The sequence below is a fragment of the Lithobates pipiens genome, unplaced genomic scaffold (genome assembly GCF_037356315.1).
Source record: "Lithobates pipiens isolate NorthernLeopardFrog02 unplaced genomic scaffold, aLitPip1_a1.2 Scaffold_23, whole genome shotgun sequence".
Lineage (NCBI taxonomy): Eukaryota > Metazoa > Chordata > Amphibia > Anura > Ranidae > Lithobates > Lithobates pipiens.
The window spans coordinates 279331882-279355126 of NW_027507785.1; the positions used below are offsets into that span (position 1 = coordinate 279331882).

At 42.3% G+C, this 23245-nt stretch overlaps 1 protein-coding gene across 4 annotated transcripts in view; it reads right to left on the reverse strand.

The window, feature by feature from the left end:
- LRP8 (LDL receptor related protein 8) overlaps window positions 1–23245 on the reverse strand; it is a 318719-nt gene that overhangs the window by 45611 nt on the left and 249863 nt on the right. For all 4 annotated transcript variants that reach the window (XR_013262405.1, XR_013262404.1, XR_013262403.1 and 1 more), the window contains 3 exons: window positions 19644–19871; window positions 16603–16721; window positions 4431–4570 (listed from right to left, as the gene is read on the reverse strand). Coding sequence is in view for 1 of the 4 variants with exons in the window: in XM_077453319.1 (XP_077309445.1) it covers window positions 4431–4570; window positions 16603–16721; window positions 19644–19871 (487 nt within the window). In the remaining 3 variants the exon portion in view is untranslated. The remainder of the gene's footprint in view (window positions 1–4430; window positions 4571–16602; window positions 16722–19643; window positions 19872–23245) is intronic.

Here is a 23245-nt window from a genome sequence, read left to right on the forward strand (position 1 = left end):
TCTTTTTTTTTTTTAAATGCACTGTTTCCACTATCAAAAGATATTCAATTAGTGTAAGACATGGTTAAATGTAACCTTGATTTTTCCATGCTTGGAAAACAGATTCAAAAATAATTGTGATCACATTGTTTATCATTAGATTCGTTAACCCGGCACATTTTGTTATAAATCTTTTGTCTAAAAAACTGAAATTGGCATGGTGTCCTCCCAGCTTATCACCAACTCTCATCCCAGCTACATTCTTTGAGGAGAGCACAAAGGAGGGGGTCAGATTCTGCACTCTGTACTTAAAAACTACTTCTGATAACACTTTTTATAGGAGTCCTTACTAGAAGTTTTCAGGTTTTATTTTTACACCCCCTACTGTCTACAATGTAGTGGACAAAGTAGAGTAAGGCCGCGTACACACGGGCGGATTGTCTGCCCAACTTAGTCCGCTGAACCGTGTTTCAGCGGACAATCCGCTCGTGTGTGGGCTTCAGCGGACTTTTTCAGCGGACAGTCTGACGGACTTAGTCTTTCGGAATTTCTGTAATTTTGTCCGTCCAAACTTGGTTTTGTCCGTCCAAACTTGGTTTCAGCGAACAGTCCGCTCGTGTGTAGGCAAGTTGGACGGACTAAGTATGGCGCATGCTCAGAAAGGATTTACACGGCCGAAGGTTGCATTGCAGTGTATTGGACGTCGTTTTTCTAGTCCCGTCGTACGTGCTGTACACGTCATCGCGCAAGTTTTCAGCGGACTGTCTGTTCATCGTGTGTGGTCAAGTCCGTTCATTCAAAAGTTGAACGGACTGTCTGTCGGATTGTCTGACGAACTTAGTTGGGCAGACAATCCGCCCATGTGTACGCGGCCTAAGACACTAGAAAACTTTTGCCTGAATGTTTTATTATATTTTATCAAGCCCGTAGGGGGATGTTGGACTCTTTCCCTATGGGATTTGGTTGGGGAGTGTGTTGCTCACTTGCTTATATTTTGTCTCAGCAGCTGAAGTCCTCCATTCGGATCTCACAGAGAATGTTGCTGATCTTTAAAGGTTTTTGACAAACTTATTTATGTGTTTTCTCCCCAATTCCAGATCCTAAAAGTTTGGAAGGATCTAAAACTAAAGCCAGTTGACTTGTGGATTGTTAAGAGACATTTATATATAAGGAAATGTTTGGAGACTCAATACAGCATCTATTTTATGTACAGCTTTGCAAAACTTGAAGGAAAAGTCACCTAAATCCACACCAGACACTGTAATATGACTAAATGAAAGAAATCTCTGTGTTTGATTTGTTTCCCTCTTGCGATAACAGTCTAGGGTATTTTTTGATTAAATTACTTTAATTGTAAGGGATACATATATTTGAAAAGTAGTTTAGCCATGTTGAAGTCATATTTGTCTTTTGTACCTTTTCCATTTTATGTAGAATTGTCTGTGTTTACAAGTGCTGATAAGTCAGCATACCAGCAATTAAGCTAGAAGGCCATTCTGGCCACAGGAGTGTACAGCCAGTACTCTGTAAATATGTCTTATCAATCTTTTGTTTTTCACAGTGAAAAGTCGTTTTGTAATGAAAAAAGCTGCTCAGCTATTTTCTCCACAATGGAGTTTTTGCCTCTTTGGCCAGGACTACCTCCACCTAAGCGTGTGGAGGTTCCAGGTTAAAGGTGATAGCAGGTATGGTTAGTGATCAAAATATTGATCAAAAGAGAGGAGACTGTAATGGAAATTTGTAGGTTCTGTATATAATTGTATTCTATTTTATATGTATTGCACAATGCCCTCACTGTGCACACGGCACTAATAATGTTTTCAGTACATGTTTTGCATTCTTTCGAGTTCTGATTAGAATAAGCCTGCCTATGTAACGCCCCTTGTTACCATAAACGTACAATTGTAATATTAATGTGATACCTACGCAATCATGTGTATAAAAGCCTTCAAATGCGTCATAATAAAGGAGAAAGGTTATTTGGAAAGATGCTGAGCGTATCTTTTGTGTCTGTTCCCTACTGCAGTAGTTATTAATTTGGAACCACTAATCAATATGAGGATAGGAGTTGCCCATCATCAAAATATCAATTTCAGTACTACATGATTGGAGCTAGTGCTCCTTGATTACACTGCAGTTCTTGTGGCAATCAGATTCCCATCAGGCCAGCACTCAAGATAAGTGGGTGATGTCTGATGTTCTCTGTGTCACTATGATGACATTTTGACACACGTAAGTGGACATTTGGGTGGCAGAGCCAACACGGTTCTAGGGTGTTCCCCACCAGGTCCCCTCTGATGGCTGGTGGCCTGTGTATAAACTGAGTGGCCCAGGCATTATATGCTGTAAGTATTGATTGGAGTTCTAACAGCTAGCTGAGCAGAAGTGGTGGCCAACAGAGGTTACTGACACTATGGGGTTGATTTACTAAAGGCAAATACTGTAGACCAGGGATATGCAATTAGCGGACCTCCAGCTGTTGCAACACTACAAGTCCCATCATGCCTCTGGGTGTCATGCTTGTGGCTGTCAGAGTCTTGCCATGCCTCATGGGACTTGTAGTTCTGCAACAGTTGGAGGTCCACTAATTGCATATCCCTGCTGTAGACTGTGCACTTTGAAAACTGCAGTTGCACTCTGCAAGTGCAGTTGCTCTAGACCTTAGTAAAGGAGGTAGAGCCTCAGTTTGGAAAGAATACCTAATCACATGCAAGGAAAATTTTAAAATAACAGCATTTTTGCTTGCACATGATTGGACAACTAAAGTCAGCAGAGCTTATGCTCATCTACCAAGCTCTGGGGCAACTGCAAATTCCACAGTCTATTTGTCTTTAGTAAATCAACCCCTATTCCTATGTAAACATTGCTCAAATGTTACATATGTACAAAGACTTTTTTTTTGCAGGATCTTGCTACCAGCTTTTGCAAAGCCTTCATACTAGTTCCCATATTTCCATAAGGCCCCGTGAATGTACCCCAATGGCTTTTAGATTTTTGGTTGAATTTTTTACTGCTATGTGAGGCTCAGTTAGAATCCCCACACTTACTGTAACAGCATTACAGGAAGTGAGGGGAAATCTCCAATATGAACACAGACAGCAATAAAAAGTTTACAAACTTCAGCGACGCTGCTTAAATTCCAATCTTTTTCAAACAAAAAAAAACTGTTTTAATTTAACCTACACAGTCACCACTATACTCAGCTAGCATGTTGCATCTTCAACTCACTTTATGTCTGAAACATCTGCTCCTATAGTTAAGACATGCTCATATAAGCAGTAGCATCATTGGAATTAGTCTACTGTTTATTATAATATATGAGGGTGTAGATATGCTTCAACTTCAAAATATATAAAAAAAAAAAAAAAAAATATCTGTTAATGTACTTCATCAATACTTGGGATTATCGTAAAGGTAAAATAATCTGGCATATGGCGTATGTGAGAAGGGGACCAGTGCAAAGAGATGTACAGTGCCTTGAAAAAAGTAGTCAAGCCCTTTGAAATTTTCCACATTCCACAAGCCCTCAGAGGTTTGTTAGAGAACCTTAGTGAACAAACAGCATCATTAAGGTCAAGGAACACACCAGACAGGTCAGGGATAAGGTTGTGGAGAAGTTTAAAGCAGAGTTAGGTTATAAAAAAAAAATATCCCAAGCTTTGAACATCTCACAGAGCACTGTTCAATCCATCATCCAAAAATGGAACAAGTATGGCACAACTGCAAACCTACCAAGACATGGCCGTCCAACTAAACTGACAGGCCGGGCAAGGAGAGCATTAATCAGAGAAGCAACCAAGAGGACCCATGGTACCTCTGGAGGAGCTGCAGAGATCCACATCTCAGGTGGGAGAATCTGTCCACAGGACAACTATTAGCCACGCACTCCACAAATCTGGCCTTTATGGAAGAGTGGCAAGAAGAAAGTCATAAGAAGTTTGCAGTTTGCGAGAAGCCATGTGGGGGACACAGCAAACATGCGGAAGATGGTGCTCTGGTCAGATGAGAAAATTGAACTTTTTGGCTTTAAAGCAATACACTATCTGTGGCCCTTTCCTTTTTCCATTGGTCCACACCCAGGCTATGGCTGGGAAACCTACACAGCTGCTCCCCATCTCTACACATAGGTGAGGGGTGCCCCTTATTTTAATAAAATAATTTTTGATGTTTCCATAGTGACCTGACCCTCTTCGCTTCTGCAAAAGCAGAATGCTTTGAGTCCAGGAAATGTGTTGAGCAACATGTAGCCATCATAAATGCTATAAAAGTAATTCTTCTATTGGGGACACCCATTATGTATCAGTGGAAAACTCATTCCAGGGGAGGGTCACTATTCTCTGTATTTTTATCTGATAATTTTTTATATACATGTTCTTTTTTTTTATGTGAATAAAGTTTGTTAGTTATAGTTGTGACTATGTGGAGCCTTAATATATAGTCTTCCAACTCACCTCAAACACTGCCAGGCCAAAGGGGTGACTTAGTTTGTCTTCAGAGAAAATCAGTAGTTTCCTGTTGGCTCCACTGAAGTCCACACTGGATAGAGTATGGAGCTTTGAGTCTACCCAGTATAAGCGATGGGTCAGTACATCTGGGGTGAAAAGATGGTTCACAGACATTAGAGCATGGCTTTAAACTTATATTACATAGCAAACATTTGTGGATACCCGATTATTACACATATAGAAGCTTGTTGGCATAATATTCAATCTCGCAGCTACAGTATAACAGCCGACGTGCTTCTGGGAACGCTTTTACAAGACTTTGGGTTTGATTTACTAAAACTGGTAATGAGGTTCTGAACGTCACAAAGGCAAAGCCAGAGGCATATTTCTCAAAAGGTAAGTAAAGTGTAATTTCAGTGAGCACACATTTTTAGGTATTTTAGTGTTGGGGGTATAGATATACTTGAAAGTGGAACTCCAGGTATGATCTTTATTGCATACTTATATTGGTCCAGCTTAAAGCAATATAATGCCTAGTACACATGGGCCGAATGTCAGGCAACATCGGCCGATTCAATAAAAAACAGCTGACATTCGGCCCGCGTGCATGCTGGAAAACCAGCAGCCGACCGGTTACCGATCAGCGCTCTCGACAGGCGTGTTCTGTCAAATGAATTAACCAATAAAATGTGGCAAATCAAAAATAAGAGTGTTAAACCATCTAAAAATGTAAGATACTGTGACCAAATTCCCAGTGCTGTAAACGTGATTCTCTCACCAAATTATTTACATACAATTAATAAATGTAATACTCAAAGTTACTAGTAAACAAATCAAAATAACAATCTATAGTCTTCTAAAATATAAAAGGTGTGCTGCATATGTCACACACCTAAATCATTAGTGCAAGTCCTATAAGTGCTAGCATTTAGGACCAAAATCCCAGTGCTACAAGCAAGTCTATAAAATATTATATATATATATATATATATATATATATATATATATATATATATATATATATATATATAGTCTTCTAATCACTCTTCCTTATTCAAATCGGTACGTAATAGAGGAAGTTTGGGACTTTAAAATGAAGCACTTGGATAATGGAGGTAGGTTTTAACCATATTAAAAAAAAAAAAATTTTTTTATTGATTGTTCAGTAACAGATCATAAAAAATAATAAAGATCAAATTCATAAAGTATATAGGCGTAAGTACAGTAGCAGCATGATATATAGTATTCACATATAGCAGCACATAGTAGTAATAAATAAAATAATTGGGTAGTATGGCATGGTAGTGCCTATGACAGCAAAACCGACATCAGCAAGTACATCCACATAATAGATATGCATCCACTAGATGTAAAACAAAAATAAATTTAATATATAGTTAAAAAAGTAAATTCATAATGAAATAAATATAGTTCCGTATAAAGTATAGCTGGGACATCATTTCAAAAGCTCAACGCGTTTCGTGGGTGTCTCCCCACTCATCAGGAGCTGATGCGACCAAAAAATTCCTATGGAATAGAATAAAAAATAATATAATATACTAACCATATAAATAAAAATAAATTAATGGGGATTTAATGCGTGTAAATGGTTAGCCAGGGCAGACTCACCAATCCGGATGGAAAGTGCAGTGTGCGGCAGTGGGCGTAGGGTGGGCCATGGGCAAGATCCCTCCCCGGGAATTGAGGCGGCATAGACATGGATGCGATATCAGGCAAAACCAAAAAGATACAGCAGTGTTGAAGAGTATCAGATATGGAGTGTGTGGCAATTGTTGAAAACAACATATCTAAAAACAAAATGTTAATAGTATGTATGATTAATGAAAATAATGTGATGCGAAAGTAATTTGAAATTGATAGTGACCCTCAAAGGGTACAGAGAGAGTGCTGGCCATAAGGCAAGTATATACTATGTAGTAAGTATATGCAGATGAATGTAAACAGTGAATGGTGTGCAAAATTAAAAATAATGTAATAGTGTGAAAGAAAGTATGAGTGTGCAGGTTAACAAAAAGTGAAGAAAATTGATGAAGGGGTGTACATAGACCATGATAGACAAGGAGAGTGACAGAATTACCAGTCAGCAAAAAAAAGGTGTGAGTAGTAGGAGAAAAAAGATTTTTCACCTAAACATCGCTCCTAAAACACCAGCAGACAAGATATTAGGATGAGAGATCCGTCCAGCCGGCGTTCTGCCAATAAGGTCTGCAGACACCGGTCAGGGCGGCTCTGATAATAAAGGCCCCTTTAACTATCAACAGCTGATGCTGATTGCACAACCAGCATGGAAAAAAAAATCAAAATAAATAACAAAAAAAAATAAAAAATATATAAGGTAAACTTTAATGATAGTAATGGTAATATTTATAAAAGCTAGTATAGTAGCTTAAGACAAAAAGTAGTAACCATGAGCATAGACAGGGTCAAGTGCAATCAGAACAGAGATGAAGTGTGAGTAGAAGGAGAAAAGAGATTTTTCACCTAAACATCGCTCCTAAAAAACAACACCAGCAGACAAGACGGCCAGTGTGTGCAGACTCTGTTCTGATTGCACTTGACCCTGTCTATGCTCATGGTTACTACTTTTTGTCTTAAGCTACTATACTAGCTTTTATAAATATTACCATTACTATCATTAAAGTTTACCTTATATATATATTTTTTTTTCCATGCTGGTTGTGCAATCAGCATCAGCTGTTGATAGTTAAAGGGGCCTTTATTATCAGAGCCGCCCTGACCGGTGTCTGCAGACCTTATTGGCAGAACGCCGGCTGGACGGATCTCTCATCCTAATATCTTGTCTGCTGGTGTTTTAGGAGCGATGTTTAGGTGAAAAATCTTTTTTCTCCTACTACTCACACCTTTTTTTTGCTGACTGGTAATTCTGTCACTCTCCTTGTCTATCATGGTCTATGTACACCCCTTCATCAATTTTCTTCACTTTTTGTTAACCTGCACACTCATACTTTCTTTCACACTATTACATTATTTTTAATTTTGCACACCATTCACTGTTTACATTCATCTGCATATACTTACTACATAGTATATACTTGCCTTATGGCCAGCACTCTCTCTGTACCCTTTGAGGGTCACTATCAATTTCAAATTACTTTCGCATCACATTATTTTCATTAATCATACATACTATTAACATTTTGTTTTTAGATATGTTGTTTTCAACAATTGCCACACACTCCATATCTGATACTCTTCAACACTGCTGTATCTTTTTGGTTTTGCCTGATATCGCATCCATGTCTATGCCGCCTCAATTCCCGGGGAGGGATCTTGCCCATGGCCCACCCTATGCCCACTGCCGCACACTGCACTTTCCATCCGGATTGGTGAGTCTGCCCTGGCTAACCATTTACACGCATTAAATCCCCATTAATTTATTTTTATTTATATGGTTAGTATATTATATTATTTTTTATTCTATTCCATAGGAATTTTTTGGTCGCATCAGCTCCTGATGAGTGGGGAGACACCCACGAAACGCGTCGAGCTTTTGAAATGATGTCCCAGCTATACTTTATACGAAACTATATTTATTTTATTATGAATTTACTTTTTTAACTATATATTAAATGTATTTTTGTTTTACATCTAGTGGATGCATATCTATTATGTGGATGTACTTGCTGATGTCGGTTTTGCTGTCATAGGCACTACCATGCCATACTACCCAATTATTTTATTTATTACTACTATGTGCTGCTATATGTGAATACTATATATCATGCTTCTACTGTACTTACGCCTATATACTTTATGAATTTGATCTTTATTATTTTTTATGATCTGTTACTGAACAATCAATAAAAATTTTTTTTTTTTTTTAATATGGTTAAAACCTACCTCCATTATCCAAGTGCTTCATTTTAAAGTCCCAAACTTCCTCTATTACGTACCGATTACCTGGATGGAGGCACATACTTGTGCTTCATTTAAAGTCCCAAAATTCCCCTCCTTTTTTATTCAAATCGGTGTCCCAGCTTATCCATGTGTTCAAGCGCTCAGTGCAATTTTATCCACACCATTCAATGCTGTGCTGAACCAAAGTGCTCCACCCAATGTACAGATTAGCAGCTCATCTTATTTTCAGACCTATATTCGCATACAGGTCTGCTAGTGCTTTAAAACAATCCCAGGAAATTGCTGCAATCCAAGCTCCAGTGTTCTCTGACAGCTCTCAGAATGCACCAGCCCACCAATCATATAAAAGTCAAATAAATCTCTATAGCGCAGTGGTCATCAACCCTGTCCTCAGGGCCCACTAACAGGCCAGATTTGCAAGATAACTGAAGTACATCACAGGTGAGATCATTTGCTCCTCAGTGATTGCAGTATTCTAGTCTATATCTCCCTAAGATAATACATAAAACCTGACCTGTTAGTGGGCCCTGAGGACAGGATTGATGACCACTGCCATAGCGTCATACTGCTTGATTAAAATGGTTTATTAAAGTATAAATAAAGGCAAATTTTGTTTTTTTCCGTTTTGGATAGAGTGGAGAGGAATTAGAACCCCTGTCAGTTTTTATTGCCATCTGTGTTCCCGTTAAGGAGATACAGCCCTTCCTATTTCTCCTATTTACCATTATCATTGAAGGTGAAAGTAAAAGAAAATCCCAAATTCTGGGTTGTCCCTAGACAAGTAATAGAGGTGAAATCTTCCAATGGTGACCTGGGGGTCCCCAAGGAATTCCCTTAATTTGCAGGGATTTCCTCTCACTTCCTGTTTGGCTATGGGACAGGAAGGGACGGGAAATCTCTGCAATGGTACACAGATGGCAAAACAAAAATTCTGACAGGGGTTATAATCCTTCCTTACTCAAAAAAGAAAAAAAAAAGAAAAAGTTTTGCCTATAGTTCTACTTTAAGGAAAAATCCACTCACATTAAAATGACACTCAAACGAGTGTTAGCCCTTGTACACACGGTCGGACATTTCGACAACCAAATCCGTCGGATTTTGCCCGTCGGATTCTGTCCGTCGGATCTTGTTCGAAACTGTTGCATACACACGATCGGACAAAGTTGTTGAAAAATCCGATCTTTCAGAACGTGGTGACGTAATTTCGTTACGATGGGACTACGTTCAGGCTAGTAGCCAATAGCTTTGATGTAGGAATTTGATCTGAGCATACGTGGCACTTTGTCCGATCGGACCAGTTGGTCGGAAAATATTTCCAACATGTTGTAAAATTTGGTCCGTAGGAAACAGTCCGATGCATACCACACACAGTCGGATTATCCGACAACACGGTCCGATAGGACACATTCTGACGGATTCTCCGACCGTGTGTACAAGGGCTTAGAGCGCATCGAGACAGCCTCTCCTGTACATCTCAGATTTTATTCTTCACCTCTGGTCTGGCCGGGATCGAAAGTGATGTCAACCAGCTCTGCCCTCGTTTATTTGGTGAAAGAATCACGTTTACAGCACTGGGAATTTGATCATTGTGTTTAAACGTTGGGTCATAACGCCACACTGATTTTATTTTTTTTACAAATTCTGTTTATTGATTTTATGCAGAGCATACAACAACATTGGACGCGTCAGTTGGACACATCCACAGGCCATCGGCCAGTTCTAACTAACAACAACAACTAGCTAATCCAACATAACCCCCCATCCCCATCCCCTTCCCCAGAGTCACAGCCCGACCATACCCCTTGTACCATTCACAACTTCTCTCACCTATACATTCGGTGTCTGAATCCTACGTTAGATTAATAAATAGATAACAGGGTACCCATCAGGGCGTTTCCTCAGACTGTCGTGTGTTATCTGCGGTTTGCAATAACAGCCACCTCCACTTCCCTCAGTCCGACCTTTTCCCCTACTTTATTATCCTACAGTGGTACTGGAATTAAGCCAGGAGCGCCAGACTTTATCAAATTTTTTCATGCATCCTCTGGCCTCATAGGTGTGTTTGTAATAAGGCAACATCGTGTTTACCAGGTTTTTCCAAAAGGAAACCGTCGGGGCCCTTGCTTTCTTCCAATGCAGAAGAATGGACTTCCTACCGTAAAACAGCAGGATACTCGCATATGTTCGCATAGCCCTTGAAGGCACCACCTCATCAACCAGGCCAAACAGGCAGACTCTAATAGTCTTTGGTATAGGTACTTGAATCAGTTCAAAGATGCACAAAGTTATGTCTTCCCAAAAATCCTGCACCAGGGCGCAGTCCCAAAAAATATGACTGGCATTCGCCGGGGAATGAGAACATCTCCAGCATTCCCAGGAGGTGCCTGGGAAAATCTTGCCCAACCGGGCCGGAGTGTAATAGCTACTGTGCAAAAATTTGAACTGGATCAATCTGTCCCTAGCGGACACCAGGTGTTGGAAAGGCTTGGCCCACAGGGCATCCCAATCTTCCCCTCGGGCATCTGGAACCTCCGTTGCCCACCTCTCTCTACATTTCACTATGGCCTGGGGCGTGATTTGAAACATTTCCTTGTAGGTCACTGAAAGGGGTTTGACCAGGTCCTCCCCTGACAACAACCTCTCCAAGGCTGAAGGCATAGACTCCACTCATCTCTCGAAACTGTACCTGAAAGGCATGTCTAATTTGTAGAAACCGGAATAAATAACCATTAGGCAGGTCATGTCTAGTTTGTAATTGGGGGAAGGGCTGCAGCTCCCCGTATCTAGTGATATCCCCTATGGTCTTGATACCTTTCACCACCCACAGCATGGGGTCCGGGAGATTATAAAAGTGTGGCATGGTCGGGTTCATCCACAGGGGAGTGGAAGGGGATATCCCTCTAAAACTGGGACATGCTAATTTTACTGCTATTCCCTACGCTCTGATAGTGGCCTTCATGGACAGCGTCAGTGGTAGCTCCGATTTGGAACCTCTAAACAGGGCGAATCGCAAACTGTCATAAGCCCCCAGGTGAGCCGCCTCTAACACTGTAGCCGCATCCCCATCATCAACTGTCAGCCACCTGCTTGCAAACACTAGCTGCCCAGCGAGATAGTACTTATGCCAATCGTGTAGAGCTAGGCCACCCCTCTCCCTGGGCTCCTGCAGTACTTTAATTCCCACTCTGGGTGACCCAGGGGCCCAAAGATATGATGAAATTATGCTGTCGAGTTTGCGGAAATATGACCTTGGAACCCAGACCGGTGCGTGCCTAAGAAAATACAACACCACTGGGAGGAATTTCATCTTCAGCAAACTAATCCTTCCCGCCAAAGACAGCGGGAGTTTAATCCATGCCTGTGTTTTTTTCTTGAGAAGCTGTATCAGGGGCAGTAAATTAAGGGTCATATAGTCCTCTACCTTCGCTGTAACTTGTACTCCCAAGTATTTGAGGGACCCAACCCACTGTAATGCCATCCCGGGGTCTGCTCTATCCTTTGCCGCTTCATCAATGGGTAGAATAGAGGATTTCCCCCAGTTTACCCTTAGCCCAGAAAACTGAGCAAAATGATCTATAATCCCCAAGGCCACTGTCAATGATTCCCCAGGGTCATTCAGGAATAATAACATGTCGTCCGCGTATAGTGCAAGAGTCTCGTCAATTGTTCCCACTCTAATATGGCCAATATCACCTGATGACCGCAATGCCACTGCAAGCGGCTCCAGAGCCAGGGAGAACAGAAAGGGCGAGAGAGGACAACCCTGTCTCGTTCCCCTGCCCACCCCAAAGAAATCGGACGTGGCTGAACCCAGTCTAATCGCCGCTTTCGGTTGGGTATATAACATCGCTATCCATCTTCAAAACTGTGGACCGAACCCCATGACTTCCAACACTTTGTTCATGTACATCCAGTCCACAGAGTCGAAGGGCTTTTCAAAGTCTATGGAGACCACAACTCTGGATGCGCTCCCACCCTGTTTAATCTGTAAATGGGTAAAAAGTCGTCTTAGATTCGTGTCTGTGGACTTACCCGGCATAAAGCCCGTTTGGTCAATATTAACAATCGAAGGGAGCACCTCGGCTAAGCGTCTGGCCAGTATCTTAGTGAGAATTTTTAAGTCCATATTGAGCAGGGCAATCGGTCTGTAAGACGCACAGTCCATGGGGTCCTTACCCGGCTTCAATAAGAGGACCATGTATGCTTCCATCATAGATTGTGGGAGGGAACCTTGCTCGAGACAGTGTCCCAAAAGCACATGAAGTCGGGGGCCCCCCCCCCCATTTCTCATACCCCAATGCCAGGTGGGCCCCTATCCCTTAAAGCTTCCCCAGGACAGGATAAGTAGCACAAGCAAGGCGGGTCCATCCTCAAAACATATAAAGAGAAAAACATGTGCGTCTGTGAGTATATTAACCCCAGGTCCAGACCTCAAGATGATTCTCCCAACAGGACCCCCATGTCCCCCAGCCCATGAACCACAGAATGAGCAAGCCAAGAGGCCTGTGTCTCGTTGCTAGGGAAAATGGATAAAAACAAGGTAAAATGGATTCGTAATAACCTTTGGCATCGTAAGTAAGTGCTCTCGGATGGGAAAGCACTACCAGGGCATAAAAGTACCGAGGGAAAAACTTTGTCACCATCCAGAAGGAAAATCCACTCACAATTCCTTGTCCATCCAGTCGCTGGCCTCCTCAGGATTTTCGAAGAACTTCACAGCACCCTTGTGTTGTACCCGGAGCTTGCTGGGATAGAGCATACTGTATTTTATCTCCTTATCTCTCAGTCGGCGTCACACCTCAGTAAAAGATCTCCTCTTCTGTTGCGTGGCAGCAGAGAAATCCGGAAAGAGCATGATCTTTTCATTACCATGACGTAGCTCCGGGATCTTTCTGGCTCGTGTCAGGATCAGGTCCCGGTCACGGAAATTCAAAAACCGGACCAGGAATGGCCGAGGGAAGGCTCCTGGGGGTTGGTGACCCGTGGGGACTCTGTGCACCCGTTCCACCACATACGTGGGCGGCATGTCGGCAATAGACAGCAGTTGTTTAAAGAATTGTTCTGCAAAGTGCGCAGGCTGGTCACCTTCAGCCCCCTCCGGTAGCCCCACCACTCGAATATTATTACGCCTCTGTCTGTCCTCAGCGTCAATAGACTTGTGTTGTAACGCTCTGACCTGCTCTCTGAGCTCTGCTAACTGAGCACCATAACTGTGTGAAGTGTCCTCCACCTCTGACACCCTCGTTTCCACAGTTGTTAGGCGGCCCCTTATCTTGTCCAGATCATGCCTGATCAAGTTGCATTCAGAGGAGAGGTGATCAATGCGACCCATAAGCTCAGCTTTACTTGCGCTGATGGCTTCCAATATTGGCCTGGTAATGGCGTCAGCATCCACCGCTGAGGCTGGATCTGGCATGGGCTCAGCTCCCTCCTCCTCCTTTGGCTGCGCCATCCCCCCTCCTGTATGCCTCGCGCGCTGTGAGGGTGGCGGAGAAGACAAGATGGCGGGGGCGGGGCTAAGTGCTGTGTCTGCCGCCGGGTGTGGATGCCGCTGTTCCCTGCGTGCTCTAGCCCCTTTTCGGGCGGCAGAAGAGGGCATCCCCGGCTGCAGCTCACCTTCTCCTAGCAGATGGCGGTGTTCTTAAGCGGATGGCGGCTCTAAAGGAGGCGGATGATGGTCCGGAGGAGCGGAGCTGTGGAGACAGACACGCTGCTGCCTCGATCACATCCGGCCGGAAGTCCCGCCACACTGATTTTTAAAGAAGTCACTGTAGTTTTTTTTTTTTCCCCCCTCTTCTATCACTTTTTCCCCTACACTATTTTCATTCCTTTCTGTTCTTATTAGTGGTTGTTGACAGATGTCGCAATCTTGTTTACTATTTTAATAAAGAGCTCAGACAGGATGTGGAAGGCGTTATTTTATCATTGATGTTCATCAGGTCTTTGGCATAAACGTGAATTATATAACTGACTGCTATTTTACTTTTTTACCTTATTTGGCTATTTGCGGCCTGCCCTTTTCTACCTTTATGTCCCGCAGCCATTTTACTCCTGTCTGTATGCTAAAATTATAAATAAAGAATAAGAAAAAATAATAATTTTAGTAGACAGGGCTGCTACAGTAAAAGCCCTTCTCCTCCAGGTCCTGTGTCAAGCAGCTTCTCTCTACATACTGATCAAAGCGGGTCAATTGCTCGGCACTGCCATCATTCACTGAAAGCCCTGTATTTATTAAATTTTTTATGAATACAAGGCGTTTTCTGGTTGGATGAGGAGGAGATCGACATCGTTGCCCCTCCTCCAAACCTAGTCCAACCAGTGAAAACCTTGTATTCATAAAATAATAATACAAGGAGTTCTATAAATGGTGGTAATGCTGAGGAGCAACCCCATAAATACAGGGAAGGAAGTTCATGTCTATCATGTAGTAGTTTTGACTAATACAGTTATTTTCGGCTTCCCCAATGGCCCCTCAAGTATGAGATATATATACTTACATTGGTCCAAGTTGGACCAATATAAGTTTGCAATACAGATTACACTGGGAGTTTAGCTTTAAGACCAGGTCTATGTATTTATTTCTGATGCTGGAATAAAATTTTTCTATGTGCGATCTTATGGCCCCAGTCAAATAAATGCGAGTGTGGGAGTGAGTCCTGTGATTAAGCTACAAGACACATTCCACCGATGCAAGAGGGAGATAGGAAAGCGATGGACAAGGTTACAGCATGTTACTATATGAAACGTACTTAAATAATGAATGTGTAACCCAATCAGTGGATAAGGACAAAAAAAAAAAAAAAAAAAAGAACACACAGCTGTGTGTACTCCTCCATTGCATGGAAAGAAGGGGGTCACATATCACTGCACTCACAGCACATTTAAAGTGAACAACCAATGAACATTATACTCCTTAGGGAATTACTGTCCCTACCAGATTCTTAAATCTGACCATAGATGGATCGAAATCGTGGATGCCAGTAGATTTTGAGATTTTAGTGTTAGGGTGGACTTCTACTTTAAAGGACAGCAGGGTAAGGAAGGAAAGTTGTGCATGCAAACTTTGCAAGTGTGACTGGGTTTACCAAGGTTGGTGCATTGTCTATGCCATTTTCTTTCCTTAAACCAGAAAGAAAGAACATTTTTCAATTCCCCAATCAATATAATCAGTATTGATGGAGGAATACCTCCTGCAGCACTATTGTATTCTGACAGCAGGAGGTTTGCCAAACAATTAGAATACAATGATCACTGCTGGATGCTATAGCCACTGCAGTGATTGCAAGTAAAAAAAACAGACAGGCTGGGCTGGGTGTACTGATAAATCATCTTCAGTACAACCAGCCTTGTCCATAACTGGATAAAAATTCAGCTGGTTCAATGAATTTTGATCCATCTATGGACAGGCTGGTTGTACTGAAGATGATTTATCAGTACACCCAGCCTGTCGTTTTTTTTTACATGCGATCACTGCAGTGGTTATAGCTTCCAGTAGTGAACATTGTATTCTAATGGTTGGGAAACCTCCTGCTGTCAGAATACAATAGTGCAGCAGGTGGTATTCCCCCATCAATAGTGAATACGTTGATTAGGGAATTGAGAAATGTTCTTTCTTCATGGGTGAAGGAAAGAAAATTGCATTATCTATGGCCAACCCAGCCACACTTGCAAAGTTTGCATGCACAACTTTCCTCCCTTACCCTGCTGTGCTTAAAGTAGAAGTCCACCCTAACACTAAAATCTCTAAGTCTACTGGCATCCACAATCGAAGACTAACCTAGCTAGCCCTGTAAAGCAAAAACTTTATACATACCTTTTTTGAAGTTTCTACGGTCCCATGCTGAGCTGTCGGCAACAGCTTCTCTGTGGAGGGGATGCAGAGGAGGCAACCAACAACAGAAGCCCACAATAACTATGGTGACATCCCTTCCCATTGATTTCCCAGCCGTTGTCAGCTGTCTCCTCTGCAGAGCTTCTGCCGCTGGAGATTGAAACGGCTTCAAAAAAGGTATGTATATGGATTTCTTCTTTACAAGGCCAGATAGGTCTGTTTTAGATCATGGATGCCTGTAGATTTACAGATTTCAGTGTTAGGGTGGACTTTCACTTTAAAGTTGTACTGGTACCAGTTTAAATTTTATTTCCATTGCTGAAAATGTCACCTGCAGATACAGACCTCTCTTCATACAGTATACATACATACCCAAAACGTGCTGTAAGGAAATTAAGACTTTTTTTTTTTTTTTTTTTTAATTAAAGCTATTTTCGATCCACTCACCTAACGTGATCCCATTGGGCCATTCAATATCATCAGACACCAATATCTGCCGATCACCCCCGTTCAATCCAGCCTTTTCTATTTTAGAGGGTTCCCCCCAATCTGACCAGAACATGAACCTAAAACCAAAAGGGTAAAGGAATGTCACAAAAAAAAGAATAGTCAATGAGCAATCATGCAAAAAATGAAAGTGTATGTTAAGGCAAATTCAAAAAACAATGCTACTTTTTATATCTCTCTATTTTGCATCTGAACAATGTTTGTAGACACTGTTGGCTATCCCCCCCCCCCCCCCCCCCCCTCAGCAGTTGCTGTACACTATCTTCATTTTGGGACCTGGACTAAATTGGGAGCAGTGGCTCTGTCCATGCAAATGCTTTGTCCCAATTTACATAAATGGGACTTCCAGCATGTGGATGCATGAAAACCTGTGCATTCCGTGCAGGCAAGACATGGCCCTCACACAGATGCATGCTTAAGCACACCCATGTGAAAAAGTCCTCACATAGCAACTTCCAGCTGCAACTTTGACAGGTGAAAATTTCTGGCATATGTAAGGGGGGTGGGGGGGGCAGGGCAGAAGGACAAGATATAGTACACATGCCCTGTGTACATTAATGACATCTTTTTGGGCATGTGTAGTGCTGTCCAATGTTCCCAACTGGTTAAGAAACCAAATAAAAGATTGGCCCTGGTTTACCTCTCAATCTGTTATTGCATTGTCAAATTACTTGTGGTATCTGCCACAGAAACTTGCTGGTCTTGCTGCAGAAATTCACTGCCAGACACATTTACAGGTGTAAATGTGGCTTACATGTTTAGGTTTTAGAAGCATGGGTAAGGGTTTGAAGCGCTGTCAAGTTTTTTTTTTTTTTGTTTGTCTGGGCTCCTGTTGGGTAGATTTCCACTCACATCCTGTCCTGATGACCACAGAGGAAGTGAAGAAGAATCATCCAACCAGACCACAGACAATTCAAACTTTGATGATCTTTGTCTGAACTGATGATTGTAACGATTTTGTCTGGAATGACTCTACTTGCTTTGTAATCTTTTTCCAAAGATTTGATGGAATGAAGCAACAAATTTTTAAGTGCACCAACCTTTGAAACTTTATTCTTATATAAAAAAAGTCGGTGGGAGGACCGGTTTGCTGGCACTAGATTGAAAGCTGTGTGCGGTTCTCCTCTACACATAATATATATATATATATATATATATATATATATATATATATATATATATATATATATATATATATATATATATATATATATATATATATATATATATATACATACACACACACACACATACTATGTATATATAAAAATAAATAATCACTGTTCAGAGGGTGAGATGCAGTAAACGATCCTGTAGTGCCAGCAATCTAATCCTTCCCACGGACCCATATGTAGAAACAAACGGTAAGGAGCCACCAGTTGCATCTGGTGCTTTTTTGATATTTTTGTATCTGATGTAACTTATTTTTTGGAAATACATTTTTTGTGCAGCAATTCTTACCATTTGTTTCTATATATAGCTATATCTATCTATATATCTATATATATCACACACACACACACACATACAGATATTATATATATATATATATATATATATAAATAATATATATTATATATATCTATATCCACATATACATATATACACACACACACACATATCTATAGATATGGTATTTAAAATACCATATTTGTATATGCAATTGTGACCATTGAAAGAAAATAAAACCTATAAAATGCATTATGAAAGACACTACCAATACAATTCTTATATATTTATGTAAAGGGATCTACACAGAGACTTGCCCATTTGTGTTTTAAGGCCCCATGCTTACTGGGTATTTAGCCTCACTGCATGGGCTCCAGCATTTAGCTGAGGGTGGAAGGCACAGGTGTCCCATTCAACCCTGATGCCAGCAGTATATCAAACTCCATGAGGGGAGGATAACTGTTGCAGCTGGATGGTGCTACGCAGTGCAATCAGTGGTTCTTGTTTAGGGTATTGTGCGCCCAAGGATAAATGCCCAGATAACAAGTAGACTGTGTTATGGTCATTCGTTACTGCTATAGAGATTGACAGACTGCTGGCATAGGGGCAGGACAGGACACCTTTGCCCTCCACCCATGCCTAAACATCGGTGCCAGACCCAACGCTGTATCCTGGCCTAGGCCAACAAGGCCCAGGCCTAGGGCAGCACTTTGCAGGGGGGCAGCACGGAAAGAGTCCCCACTGGCTTGCGCTACACTGTTAGTGTAGCACCAGTTTTATGGGGCGGACTGGGCTAAGAGGCAAATTAGTGTAGCGGACCCCATAAAGCAGCCTTACTGTATCCGGTATGCGGGCGGCTGGTATTGCGCAACTGTGGGGCGGGGGGGGGGGGGGGGGGCTGTGCCGCTGCTTCTAATTTTGACTGTCCTCTCATCCTGGACCTCTAAACCTTTCTCACTATGCTATATGTTTTCTGCTGCACCATTGGCATGGTTATATCTTCTTAGTCCTCTCCATAAACTTATCAGAATTTTGTGCTTAAAGCAGAACTATAGGCAACATTTTTTTTTTCATTTTGGATAGAGTAAGGGAGGGCTATAGCCCCACTTTTTTTAAATTTTTTACCATCCCTGTCCCATTGCAGAGATTTACCTTCACTTCCTGCCCCATAGCCAAACAGGAAGTGAGATGAAATCTATGCAAATTAAGGGAATCCACTGCCCCCCCCCCCCTCCGAACTCGTGTCCCCACTTGAAAATTTCAGGGCGGGTCTTAAACAAGGGGTGTGGCCTTGGCAGGAAGGGGTGGGTCATATTTAAATTAGGGGGTACACAAGTTTAGTCAGACCTAGGGCAGCACAAAACCCAAATACACTACTGGCCAGACCCCCCCCCCCCCCCCCATATGTGCATGGAGCCTTACTGAAGTGTGGTTCTGGTCATTTAAATCCACTTTAACACATCAGGCTGAACAGTTTGTACTCAATCCCTGGAAAGGTGTTAGCATTGCATCATCGTCCAATCTCCACTCACCCTGATGTGGGGTCAACAGAAATAGCCCTGGGGTCTTGTAGGCTCTGGTCGAACAGGGTTTTACGTTTGCAGCCATCAGTGGTTGCCACAGAGATGGTCTTGTTGCCGGAGTCGGTCCAATAAATGTTCTTGTGAATCCAGTCTACTGCTAGGCCCTCTGGAGAGTGGAGGTGACTATTGATGAGCACGACATGCTCCGAGGGGTCTGCAGCTCGCTCCAGGGGGGCACTGAAATACATAAATAAATCAATTGTTTATTCAGTTGTCTGCTTTTGTAATCTGGCAAATGCATACATATTTGGTAGCCTTGCCCTACAATTAAAGTGGAAGTCCAGACAAAGCTTTTTTTTTTGACATGGGGTAGGGATAGAACATTCATTTTTACTGCTGTGTCCCTGTTGGGTGAATTCACCTTCCTGACACAAAGTGAGGGTAAATCCCACCTTTGACAGATGTCATCAAAACAGGTATCCACCTTAAGGAGATTTCCCCTGACGTCCTGTTCTGGTGACATCTTGGTCTCTTAATCTGCTTGAAAACATATTCTTGTTTGATCTTAGACTAAACTTGGAATGCTGCTTGAAGCCAGGAATTCCATTCACATGATCCACAGGTGAACGGGTGCAGACGGTTAGTATACCCATCCAGAGTGATGTGTTCAATAGAAAAGATGACACTCTCCCCACCAGCTACCATAGCCCTGTGTAGGAGGATCGGCTCTTTAGCTTGCATGTCCCTGCTCAGAGACTATGCCCACTGACACATATTGCCCCGCCCCTATGACTAATCACCCAGGCGGATGGCGAAAAACAAATCAGGGAGTGTGGTCTCTTGACAGAGACATGTAGGCTGAAGCAGATCCTCAAACAGGCTATGATGGCTGGTTGGGAGAGCGGCATCTTTTCTATTTACTGCATATTCTTGTGTAATATTTTGTGTCTGCTGTGATGCAGCAAGAATTCAGTCACTCACTGCTGAAAACTTTCAAAAACAATTAAGTGAAACAGAATCAAATCACTAGCACAACTGTTCACCTATATCTGCACTGAGATAAAAGTATTTAAAAAACAAATAAAAATTCACAAAAATGTTAGCTGGTGGCAGAATAAGGCCGGTAGCACACAGGGCCACCCAGGAGTAGTGTGTCCTTCCCTGTATTTTAGTACACCCAGGAGGGACAGGTGTAGAATCCATCCTCTCTGAAGGCAGCCTGTCAATGTCTATGGCAGGCTGCGGCTGAATGAGACAATGCTGTACCGAGTGGTGCCCTGTGTGTTGGAGGTCAAAGGTCGAGAATGCAAAAGACCTGCATTATGGACCTTTGTCCTGGAAGGCACAGGGCTGGTACCACGCCGGGAGGGATGCACTGTTCACAGATGGCCCTTAGTAATCTATCATGGCTAGATTTTAGTATTCCTCCGTTGCCCCGTGATGACGTCCATTAGGACGAAACGCGCAAGGTGGAGTTTCAGCAGTGATGTCATTAGCCTGCCGGGGTGCTGGATGCTCTGTATATGCGATACTGGCAATTCTTCTCTTATGTGTGAGTAGATAACCTTTTTTCAATAAAAAATAAAAAATGTGTGTAGCTGTCGGATATGCTTGCTGATCCTGGGTCGCAGCCAAGCTGCATTTTATCCATCCATCCGAGGGCTTGTTATCACTAAGGCGCAGTTAGACCTTTATACAGAGGTCTTAATGTCTGGTAAGAGGCGTTAATATTCCTCTCAATGGAGCACATCTTGGTGACCACCTGAACACAGGATTTTTTTTAAGTCTTTGGTGCACAAATAGATCACTTTATTTTTTCCATCACCTTTATTGGGACAAATTTTTTTCACAGCTCATGAACTTTATATGGAACTACTGCTGATTTATTTATCTTATATATTTATTCACAAGTTTGTCAATCCATTAATCATGTCTTGTGTTAATCTATGAATTATGGTATGAACTGCTCACACACTTTTTATATATATATATTTTTTAGAGCTTTTAAAATTGTAACTGCTGGGGAGATTGCGCTGAAGTACATGCTCCCCCCCCCCCCCCATTTATCTGGTCAGCAAAACCAGGTTAGCTGAAAAAAAAAAAAAAATCAATAATGCTTGCTCATCTATATCATCTTGTACTGTTTGCCTATCTTAAGTGCTTCCTTTGAAGTCTGTATTCTGTGATATTACATAAACTACATCGCCAGGCGCTTTCCCCAACAGTGGTCACTGGGACAAGAACAAAGACAGCAATTCCCGACTGTTACCAAAATTGCTTTGGATGGCGTTCCAGGGAGACTATTTTAGAAGTTTCTATTTTGTGTTAATAATACCATATTTATAAGATTATCTTCTTTGATGAGGCCGCTCCAACACAAAGGAGAGGTTCTTGTAATGGGGGGGGGGGGGGGGGTAGTGGCGCAAACCGCTCCCTTTAGACTTTTTACGATCATGCAATGAATTCTGAATGTTCTCAGAAGCATCTCAAGCGGATATCAAAAGCACGCTGCATTTGCCCATCAAAGCCCATAGACACAGGTCTTTAATTTCAGGTCAGTGACCCAGAAAATATTGAAGTCAGAGACCAGTCCAATTCATACGATGGTTACACCTATCGGAATGTTCCTTGTCATGACATGTGCACTACAGAACCTATTTTAGGGTGGCTCTTTCTCTTGCAGCATCCTATGGGGTCAAATCTTGCATGCAGAGACTAGAGCTGTGTCTCCCTATGCTGTGTGCATCAATAGAAATACACAACCTCATAGCCTAGGATACCAAGGCACTCCCCTCCTTTCTAACAAAGCTTGAGACTACACTAGCCACTGTAGATCTGAAAGAAGATAGCTTGAATGCCATACACCTCGCTTGGCCCGAGTAGTTAAAAGGTAAAAGCACTCTTAGCTCAATTCATCCAAGCCACACATCTAATGAGTTTCGCCTTGCCTCGGGCTTAAATCCTATGCATTAAGGTGAAAAAACACCTGGCAGTGACCGGCCCCCCAGCCCCCGTTTTACTTACCCGAGCCCTGGAACTTGAACTGGCGGGGAAGCACTGTCTCTCTGCTTGTGGTTCTCGGCTCGATTGGATAGATTGATAGCAGCGCAGCCATGTCAATCAAATCCAATGACACGAGCACCGGGGCCGAAGTCATACATTTGGTGGCTATGGATGCCGAATGCTGGGCTCGGGAGCATGCCCGCAAGGTAACCCCCTCAGGAGAGCGCTTCTCCTAGGGGGTTATCTGATGTGGGGAGGAGCCAAGAGAGCCGCCGGGGGACCCAAGAAGAGCAGGTTCGGGGCCACTCTGTGCAAAACGAGCTGTACACTGGAGGTAAGTATGATGTGTTTTTTTTTTTTTTTTTTTTTAAATAAAAAACAAACCCTTACAATCACTTTAATCATGAATGTCACACTATCTACTGCTTTCAAGTGAAGACTGGAAGTTTAGAGAAGCAGCAGTGAGAAAGCCGGAGCCAACAGCATTGAAAGTTGTAAACAGTAACAAATAGGTTTACTCGGGGAATGTTTACTTTATTGTGCTCAATGTGTAAGGCCCCTTTACACAAGTGGGTCGATCGGGTCTGCCTGTCCGTTTTTCTAGGCAG